Source organism: Physeter macrocephalus, chromosome 2, assembly GCF_002837175.3.
Source record: "Physeter macrocephalus isolate SW-GA chromosome 2, ASM283717v5, whole genome shotgun sequence".
In the NCBI taxonomy this organism is placed as follows: Eukaryota; Metazoa; Chordata; class Mammalia; order Artiodactyla; family Physeteridae; genus Physeter; species Physeter macrocephalus.
In genome coordinates, this window is record NC_041215.1 from 20323045 (window position 1) to 20333597 (window position 10553).

The 10553-nt window shown below is 50.9% G+C and overlaps 1 protein-coding gene across 1 annotated transcript in view; it reads right to left on the reverse strand.

The window, feature by feature from the left end:
* Nucleotides 1-240: 240 nt before the first annotated feature.
* Nucleotides 241-10553, reverse strand: part of ACSBG2 (acyl-CoA synthetase bubblegum family member 2) — a 74464-nt gene continuing 64151 nt past the window's right edge. Inside the window, exons 9-15 of the mRNA XM_007109355.4 lie at nt 9000-9181; nt 8634-8867; nt 6421-6638; nt 4446-4585; nt 4111-4357; nt 2678-2853; nt 241-675 (exon numbers count right to left, since the gene is read on the reverse strand). Of these exons, the coding sequence (XP_007109417.3) occupies nt 2780-2853; nt 4111-4357; nt 4446-4585; nt 6421-6638; nt 8634-8867; nt 9000-9181 (1095 nt within the window). The 3' untranslated portion in view covers nt 241-675; nt 2678-2779. The remainder of the gene's footprint in view (nt 676-2677; nt 2854-4110; nt 4358-4445; nt 4586-6420; nt 6639-8633; nt 8868-8999; nt 9182-10553) is intronic.

Here is a 10553-nt window from a genome sequence, read left to right on the forward strand (position 1 = left end):
GGGATCTTCCCGGACCGGGGCACGAACCCGCGTCCCCTGCATCGGCAGGCGGACTCCCAACCGCTGCTCCACCAGGGAAGCCCTGGGGGTCTGTTTTTACAGATAACGTCCCCTCCCAAGACTCAGAAGGTTGAACTCACACAGCCAGTCAGAATTTGAACCCAGAACTGATTTTAGAGTCTGAGCTTCTTAACAAAGGACAAGATGTTCGCATCTGGCCAAAAATCAGAACACGGGGTGCTGAAGTGCTTTATTGTCAGAACTTAGTGGAAGGGTTTTCAAGTTGCTCCCAGGAAGGCAAGTAGGTTCGGGGGCCCAGTTCTTCTTCAAACGTGTGAAAGCATTTCTTCTCTGATGTCTCAAGTCAACCCTCTGAAGAGGAAAAAAAGCCAGTTGGAACCCACAAGGTCAGATCTTTCTTTTAAACAGGCAGTTCTTCAGAGACGTCCCCATCAGCTTTTCCAGGATCACGCCCTGAAGGTTCATGGGAATTCAAAGATCTGTGATGGCCCTGTCGCTTCAAGAGGCATGGCAGGTCTGAGAGGGGGTACCTCTTCAACAGGTGGATGACAAAGAGACTGACCCATAGGGAATCTGACTTCTTAAAAACGCGAGAGACTCAAGTCCCTGCCCAGAGCAGCAAATCACGTTGTGATGGGGTCTTCCTCTTGGAGGCTAGAGAGAAGAGAAAGACAAGTTATCACATGGGGATCCTTGGTACATGTATTATATGTTCATTCCCTGAGACCCCACAAGGTACTGTAAGATGGAAATATTCCAGAATGAATGGATCCACTTAGAAATGAGAAAAAAAAATGGAATCCCTCTCCAATGAATTTTAGAGTGGCACTCTCCAGGAGGAGTATCACGTGAGCCACTGAGGTAATTAAAAAATTTCTAATAGCCACACAAAAAAGGAACTGGTGGTGAAATTGACTTAGGTGCTATATTTAATGTAACCCGCTATGTCCCAAAGAGCATCATTCCAACATTCAGTCAATACTTTAAAATATGAATAAGGTGTTGTATGTTCTGTATTTCGTACCCCACCTTGGAAGCCCAGTGTGGGTTTTATACCCACAGCACATCTCAGTTCAGACGGGCCACATTGTGGCCCAGTGGCTGCCATACTGGACAGCACAGGTGCAGAGAGGGTCCACCTCCCACCCCCTTGTCAGTGTCGGATGATCTCTTCCCCAACCGCAAAGTGAAATCTGAAATCTTGCAAAAGACGCGGAACGATGAATGTGATGTGTTCAGCTGCTGGGCTCACCCGCGGCACTTTGACAAACGAAGGTGTGGAGGTGTTAAATCGGTTGACAATGAAGAAAAGAAAATGGATACGGTGGCGTCATGGGGTGGATTGTGTTCCCCTCCGCGAATTCGTATGTTGAAGTCCTCACACCCAGGACCTCAGGATGGGAGTGTCTTTGGAGATGGGGTCTTTACGGAGGTCATCAAGTTAAAATGAGATCATTAGGGTGGACCCTAATCCAATAGGACAAGTGTCTTTATAAGAAGGGGAAATTTGGACACAGACGCAGGGAGAAAACGGCCGTCTACAAGCAAAGGCGAGGGACTTGAGGAGGAACCAACCAAGCCGACACCTTGACCTTGGAGACTTCCAGCCTCCAGAACCTTGAGAAAAGATGTTCCTGTTGTTTAAGCACCCTAGTCTGTGGAACTTTGTCCTGTGGTAGTTCTAGGAAACTAATACAGGTGGGTAGGCTGCGGGCATCAGAAGAGAATGATTTGACCACGAAAGGGTTACAGGTGACCCTTGGGACAACCGAAGCTGCATCCTCCTCTCTGCCTGCACTGTGCCTCTAGCTGGGCTTCCAAAATCCTATCAGTGACTGCTGATGTCGCCAGGGCTCTCTGTGAACAAGACTTGGGGGAAAAGGAGGAGAAGAGGGGTGGGTGGGAGGAGCTCAAGTCTCCGTCCTTTACACCCCAGGGTGGGTCGACACACCTCATTCCTGGGGTTCCCGGCCAGTAGAACTTCTCCCACCCACAGGTTGTTTTTTTTTTTAATATATATAAATTTATTTATTTATTTTTGGCTGCGTTGGGTCTTCGTTGCTGCGCGCGGGCTTTCTCTAGTTGCGGCGAGCGGGGGCTACTCTTCGTTGAGGTGCGCGGGCTTCTCGTCGCAGTGGCTTCCTTGTTGCGGAGCACGGGCTCTAGGCTTGCAGGCTTCAGTAGCTGTGGCACGCGGGCTCAGTAGTTGCGGCTCACGGGCTCTAGAGCGCAGGCTCGGTAGTTGTGATGCACGGGCTTAGTTGCCTCGTGGCATGTGGGATCTTCCCGGACCAGGGCTCGAACCCGTGTCCCCTGCATTGGCAGGTGGATTCTTAACCACTGCGCCACCAGGGAAGTCCCCCACCTGCAGTTTTTGACAAAAAGGCTTCTCCAAATAAGCCACAATGAAACATTTGGGCGTTTCACCAAAAGCTCTGGTCCTGGATAGGAAGGCTGCCCTGCTCCCTCTACGAGACAAGTGGAAAAGGCAGGAAGAACAGCTAACAGAGTTGGCGGCCAAGCAGGAGGGAGTTTGCATGCCCTGCCGGGGCCCAGGTAGAGCGTGAGTTGAGGGCACACCGTATCTAGAAGCCGCGGCAGCCGCGCGTGGGTGCTTGTGCGCACGAGGCCTCTGCGGTTCTGCTCAGGGACCTACCTGCCGTTCGGGGGAGACCAGCTGTGTGGGACTCATCTGAGGCACAGCCCAGCGAAGCCGGTCTCGCCATCGGGGCAGCCGGGAGCAGCTCTGCCAACGATGTCACTGATAGAAGTTGTCGATTTGCTTTTTGTATTTCTGGATTATGAAATGTCTTTTAATCTTTGTCGTTGGACCTGCCGAGAAAGGAGAAACCAGTTCAGACGTGGGGATGCAATAAGGGTCCATGTGCCCCGGACGTGACCAGGAGACAGGGTCTCATGGCTGGGGCCGGACTGGTGGCTGGCTGTGCCCTTGACTTCCTGGAGGCACCCCCTTTGCCATCCGCTGGGATGAGAGGACCCCTCCCCGCCCCCGCCTTGTCCTTGGGCCGCGGTGAGGATTCCGTGAGCTGGCAGGTGGAGAGCACAGTGAGCTCTGCCTGACAGGGATGCTGCACCCAACCACGGAGGGACACCCCCCGACCCTCCGATTTTATAGGTGAGGCTCAGGGCCAGTTGATCCAAGGTCACCCAGCAAGGGCATGGCGCGGCGAACGCTCGAACTTGAGTCTTGTTTCATCTGCAGCCCAGGATGCCCTGTAGGCTCCAGTCACCAGGGGGTGTGGGCTTCCCTCCAGGTGTCCTAGACACACACACACACACACACACACACACACACACACACACACACACACACGACCCTGGGTCACATTTCCAACTCGTAAATAAAAAGACCAGGGTTCGGAGGCACAAGTCACAACTCCAGGTGGCAGGCACAGGATTTGAACCCAGGTTGTTCAAGGCTGCACGCTTGCCATGCTCCCAGCTCCCTGCGGTCCACGCTGTGCAAGTACAGCCAAGTGCTGAAAGCAAGCCCTGGGGGGACCTCAGGGGAAGGCAAGACCCCCCCACCCCGACCCCTCCCCTCTCGGCAGGGAGACAGGCAAAGCTAAACCAATATGTAGGGTAGTTTCAGACTCTGACGTATTAGGGAAGCAAGAAGACAGGGCAGTACAGTAGGTGGGACGGTGGACTGTAGGGTCAGTGTGTTAGGGGAGACGGCAAGCTGCTTTAGCCAGGATGGTCAGGGAAGCCTGCTCTCAGGAAGTGGCCTTTAGGGTGAGACCCGAACAATGAGAAGGAGCCTTTCGGGCAAAGAATTGAGGGGGAAGAGCAGTCCAGGCAGAGGGAACAGCAGGTGCAAAGGCCCTGGGGAGAAGGGGCTGTGTGTGTGTGTGTGTGTGTGTGTGTGTGTGTGTGTGTGTGTGGCCGGGGGGCTGGACACCAGTTAGCTGGAGGAGGCTGCATCCCCCTCCCAGTCCACACCTGGTCCCATACACACTCTGACTCCCAGAAAAAAAGATGCGTCTCCTCAGAGCCCACAGTGACCCTGGACGCTAGCAAGGGACCAGCCTCCAAGTTTCAAGGCCACCGGCTCTCCAGGCCACTCACCTAGCTCCCCGCCACTGATGGAAAAGTCCTTCTCCAAGATGACCCACTTCTGAATCTTCTGCGCGTCCGAGATGGCACACTGATTCACGGCATTTATGCCTTTCTGGATGGCCGTGTAGACCAAGGGGTCCCGCAGCTCCGAGATCTCGGACACGGTGGACGCCTGGCTGCCTGCGTCCCGGCAGAACCTGATGGCCTCCCAGCTCAGTCTGTCCAGCGGCTCTCCGGTCGTCTTGTCGACCTCACACTGCCCCGAGACACCCCTGTCACAACGCCTAGCACCCGGCCCTGAGGACCAAGAAGCGGATCCCTCTCGCCTAGAACACCCACGTTACCTTCAGCGTCAGGAGGACACCCAGAAACTTGGCCTTATCTCCCACTAACATGGCGTTACTGATGATGGGAATCTTCTCCTTAACCAGGTTCTCGATGGGAATGGGGGCCACATTCTCGCCGCCAGCAGTGATGATAATTTCTGAAACAAAGCATGGCTGGGGGTGGGTTCAACCATGACAGTCCAAAAGCCCTTTGTGGATCAGAGGGGACAGAGGTTGGCACCAATGACCACTCACCTAGAAAACCCCAGAAGCAGAGGAGGACCTCTGCCCGTGGCCAGGACTCTCTCTGCCCTTCTCCAGGCCACAGACCCAAAGTCACTCTGCCCTTCGTCCCCCATCTTCACATTTCCATTAAGCATCCAAGTCCTGGGCACTCCACTTGGACAGCGTCTTACGAGCTCCTTGCCTGTTTCTTGGTCCCCCATACCCTGCTCCAGGCCCTCCAGCATGTCTTGCTTGGAAGATAGTCAGGTGCTTCTGACCACACCCTGTCTCTCTGATTCCTCCTTTTCCCATCATTTGGCAACTCCCAAAGACCCTCAGTCCACGCTCTCCCTGGGGGGGGGGTGTAGCATCCCTAATTTTGGCAAGCTCTAAAAGAGTTGTGTCATTTTCTCTCGCTGCCTCTGAAATTCTTCAAGAGCCCCTCCTCCTGCCCCAAACACAACCTTTACTTGTTCTTTCATCCTGGGATGCTTGGTACTTCCTGTGCCACCCACCCAGACTCTCTCCCTCCCATCCCACGATCTCACAGTCACCCTCGCTGATGTCGTTACAGCCCTAGTAATAATCAGTTTGATCCCATAATGGACATCTCTGATATCATCTGCCCAGTGATGGGTTTCTTTAGGGAGCTACTCTCCATCTTTATGTGGTTTTGTGGGGTTGGACTGCCGGGGTGAGCATGTGACCAGGTCTGACCAGTCGGCATATTCCATCCGCTACAGCGATTCATTCTGAGATGTGATAGTGACCCAAGAAGATCCAGCGAGAATCAGGCCTCAAACTTGCCGACACTACTGGGAATAATACACTCTTACTCGTCCCTTGGGTGTTAGGATGAACCTAGGCTGTTGGCAGCCATCTAGTCACCAAGTTGGAAAAGGCTCTTTAAGAACGGCATCAACACGGAGGACAGCCTGGTAACAGAAGGATGAAGAGATTCCTTGTGATGTCATTTTGGCGCCTGGATCCAGGCATGCCGGAAGCATGACCTTTTGGACTTTTCTGGTTTTGAGCCAATAGCATCACTTTTTCACCCAAACCTGCTTAAGAAGGGTTTTCTGTTGCTTATCATGGAAATAATGCTAACACAGTCCTCTTATTGTATAGTTACTGCCTGTGTCAGGCTCCATGCCGAATGGTCTCCCTCAGAGGTTGGTAAACTCCAGCCTGTGGGCTAAATCCCACCTTCCGCCTGTTTTTGTATGGCCACGAGCTAAAAATGGCTTTCACGTTTTTTAATGGTCGGAAGGAAATCCAAAGAAGAATAATATCCGTGACACATGCAAATCCTGTGACATTTGTGTTGGCAAACAGCCATGACCATCGGTCTGCACATCGCCTGCTGCTGCTTTTGTACCACAGCGGCCAAGTGGAGCAGCTATGACAGAGAACCCGCGTCCTGCAAATCCAAAATATTTACGAGTGGGCCCTTTATGGGAAAAGTTGACTGATCCCCGTTCTACATCATTTCATTTAATCCTCACCGAATCGTTACAACTCTGTAGTTATTGTTATCCTCAAATGGCAGAGGAGGGAACAGAGGTTTCAGGCCCAGAATGGGCTTCTTTTCTGGCTCCATCCTGCCGAGGGCCAAATGCTGGGCACAGGGACAGAGCTGGGGCGCGCGGCCTGGGGTGTCCCTGTACATCAGTGTGAGCCCCGCCCCATGAAAGGCGGGGGCTGGGAGCCTTCAACATTCAAGGGGAGCCTGCTCACAGGAGGCCCCTGCAGAGCCCAGCCCCGGTACCTTTGATGCGGCCTGTGATAAAGAGGAAGCCCTGGTTGTCCATGCGGCCGAGGTCCCCAGAGTGGAGCCAGCCCTCCTCATCGATGGCCTCCACGGTCGCGTCCTCCCTCTCCAGGTAGCCCATGAAGACGTGCCGGCCCCAGAGGCAGATTTCCCCAATGCCATCCTTGGTCTGCTGGTACAGCATGTTCTTACACCCAGTCATGACTTTGCCGGAACTGCCAGGGGACAGGAGGGAGGAAAACTGAGGCTCGGGGAGATGAGGTCACCCACCCAGGTCGGCCTGGGTCTGTGGCCCAGGCTCCTAACACTCTGCTCAGCTGGCCTGGGCTGGAAGCTGCTGCTGCACCCTCCCCAGGACCCGGTGGGCATGAGAGGTGTTGGCCGAGTGGAGGGAGGGCTTGTTCAATCAAGTGAGCCAACCTCCCAAACACTTGGTGAACTGGGAAACCCAGCAGAGTTGTAGATTGTTTTATTATTTTGGGGAATTAAAAAAAAATTTTATTGGAGTATAGTTGTTAGTTTCAGGTGTACAGCAGAGTGAATCTAGATTGTTTTTATCTTCACATAAATGGGAGAAGGACAAAGTGCTCCCGGGTTAAAAACAGCAACAGGGAATTTCCCTGTGGTGCAGTGGTTAGCGCGCCACGCTTTCTCTGCTGAGGGCCCGGGTTCAATCCCTGGTCAGGGAACTAAGATCCCACAAGCCGCATGGCACGGCCAAAAAAAAAATGAAGCAACAAAAACCCCTCTAGAAAACAGGTATGTCGACCTGAACGCAATGACCAGGACAGCTGATTTTAAGTAAATCAACCAGCCAGAATCTCTTTAGAGGTTAAAGTTACTTCCTCAAGACAGAATAGCACCAGCTGATACCTGGATTTTCGTGAAATTCCTTTCACTAGTGATACTACTCGGAAGGGTGGTTTTAAGATGCAGAAAAGGAAGTATTTTCTTACTGCCTTGCTGAGGTCTTTTTTACTGGCAGTTAGAAGGGCCAGTGGTTTTAGGGTTAAGTGTAGGGATTCCCTTAGTCAGTAAGAGGAAAAAGAAGGCAGGCCTGTGAAGCTTAAAATTTATAAAGAACCTCCTTACGACCTCCATTAAAAGCTTTTCTAGGGAGACTTCCCCAGTGGTCGGGTGGTTAAGACTCCACCGCAGGGGACGTGGGTTCGATCCCTGGTTGGGGAACTAAGATCCCACATGCCACGTGGCTAAAAAAAAAAAAAACAAACAAAAAAACTAACTTGATTTCCATGTTTATCAACAAGCTGTCTCATTTCCAGGATCTACAAGAGGTCCTTTCTGAACACCAAAACTTAAGAATTAAGATTAAATCTTTAAAAATAATTTTTAAAAAAGCTTTCCTAGGAATATGGAAAAACTCAGAAGCTATACAAGTTTCATTAGTTCAACCAGGTAAAGATAAAAAAATTCTGCACAGCGAAAAACACTCTTTAAGGAAGGACCACTCTTTGGTTTTGGAAGAAAACTCCAGTGGGCATTTGGGTTCTGCAGAAAACAGACCCAGATGGGATTATGGACTGGAGAAGGGGAGATACTGATGTGCAAGGTAAAGTAAGAGGCAGGAGATGGTTTTGCCAGATTGGGAAGACTGAATTTAGTTTTTGTTAAGTTTAGAGGCAGCCAGAACTCGGCCGAGCATGAGAGGAGAGCCAGCCTTGCAATATGGCAGCAGGGCGGGGGTCAGGGAGGGGCACAGCCAGGAGGCCCTGTGAAGGAACACGGTTCTCAGACTCCATGTGGAGCTTGGCTTGGATGTTCTTACTGTGTCAGTATCACTGGGCTCCATCCTGCAGCCCGAGGTGAGCTGAGCTTGGGAGAAAGCCAGGAGGGGCCTGGGGACGCGTTTGAGATAAAGCACCGTGGAGATGAACTGTCCCGAGGTCTAGGGAGGTGAACCTTGGGTGGGTGAGCCTGGGGTGGGCCGTCTGGAGGCAGAGCTCGCAAATGACAAATAGGAAGAGTCCATAGAATGTTTGAGAGCCCTTCCCCTTTGTCCATGGGCTCTCGGACAAACTGGGGCTTCCCATGGTCACGAAAATTCGGGGCTTGGAGGCTGGAGAACAGGGGTCATTCTGGAGACACCAAGTCAGGATTCATCTTAGACCAGAGGCCTGTCGACCCTCCCATCTTCATCCCTTTGACCCTGTGTGGCTGGAGGACCGGGAGTCTGCCCAGGAGGCCAGTACCTTAGAATCCTGTAGTTCTCTGGGCTGGACGTGGAATGGGGTCCTGAGCTTTCACTCATACCGTACGCCTCACCTATAGGTATGTCCAGACTTAGAAAGAACTCAGCAGTCTCTTGGTTGAGGGGTGCGGCCCCGCTGATAAAAATGCGGCAGCGATCCAGGCCAAGGGAATTCTTGATTTTGGTGAACACGAGGGCCTTTGCCATGCGGTAGCTCATGGGAGTGTCATGTCCCCTATGAACATGAATGCCAAGGAGAGCTCTATAGCCATGGAGCCACAAGGGGGCTGATGGGACCCAGCTGGAGAAGGCTGAGCCCCCTCACCCACTGCCCTCCACACCTGGCCCCGCTGGGCCCGCCACTTACCCTCGCATCCTTTTTGAGTTGACCTTGAAGCCAATATTTCTTGCCCATGAAAACACCTTTCTCCTCAAGCTTGAAGATTTGCCAACAGTTTCCTTTATCTTCTCGTGCATCTTTTCCCAAATTCGGGGCACCCCCAGGAAGGCGGTAGGCTTTACCTCCTGCAGAGTGTTGACCAAAGTGCCCTGCAGGGCACAGAGCTGGGTTAGCCACACCTGCAACCCAGATGTCCATCTCTCCTCAGCCACTCAGCTCAGCCCAGGAGAACCTTCTCTTGGCTTATTGGACCAGGGTGAGCTTCTGACCCAAGGGAGCCAATCCATTGGCTGGCCAGTGGCCAATCAGATTATCATGCTCTCTCTGGGGATTTGGTAGAGAGCACAGACTGGTAAAATATTTTTGGAAGGCAGCGTGAGAGTACTATTAACATTTTAAACGCAACTTGGCAACTTCACTTCTGTGGGTGACAGAATTCAGCTGAATGAAAGATCAGGTACACAGAGAAGCACGTGTGAGGTATTCTTTGTGCATCATTTTGTAACAGGATAGAAACAGACTTCATGGCCAATGATGGGGGATTGGTTAAATAAACTGTGGCCCAAGAATGCAGTGGAGTATTATGCAAGATTCTCCCCCAAGTTGATCTATAGGTTCAATGTAATCCCTATCAAAAATAGGCAAGCTATTTCATACAAATTGACAAGCTGATCTTAAGATTTACATGGAAATGCAGAGGATCTGGAATAACCAAAGCAGTTTTGAAAAAGAAGAACAAAATCAGAGGACTTATTACCTGATTTTGAAACTTATTATAAAGTAGGGTGATCAACTGTCCTGATTTGCCCAGAACTGGAGGCGTTCCTGGAATGTAGAATTTTCACTTATGAAACCGGGAAAGTCCCAGGTAAACAGGGACAAGGTGGTCATACTACCATAAAGCCAGAAAAATAAAGTGTGTAGTTTTGGTGTAAGGATAGACATAAAGTTCAGTGGAACAAAACTGAAAATCTGGAGATGAATCTTCACATTTATGATCAATTGACAGTCAATAAAAGTGCCAAGGCAATTTAATGCAGGAAAGGATATCTGTATGCAAACAAACAAACGAGAGCTTAGCTAGCTTAGAGCCTTCTTGCCAAACACAAAAATTACCTCAAAATGGATCACAGACCTAAAAGTAAGAGCTAAATCTAAAAGCCCTCCAGAAGGACACAGAAGAAAATCTCTGTGACCTTGGAGTAGGCAGTGATTTCTTACAAATGACACCAGAAGCATGGAAGAAAAAAAATCAATAAATTGGAGAGTTAACACTCATTAGAGGTAAACACGCTTTTCAAAAGACACTAGTAAGAAAATGAGAAGACAAGCCACGGAACTGGGAGAAAGTATTTGCAAATCATATATTTGATAAAGGATTTATATAAAGAACCCTTAACATTCAACAATAGGAAGATATACAACCAGATTTTTTTTTTTTTTTTTTTTTTTTTTGTGGTATGCGGACCTCCCTCTGCTGCGGCCTCTCCCGTTGCGGAGCACAGGCTCCGGACGCGCAGG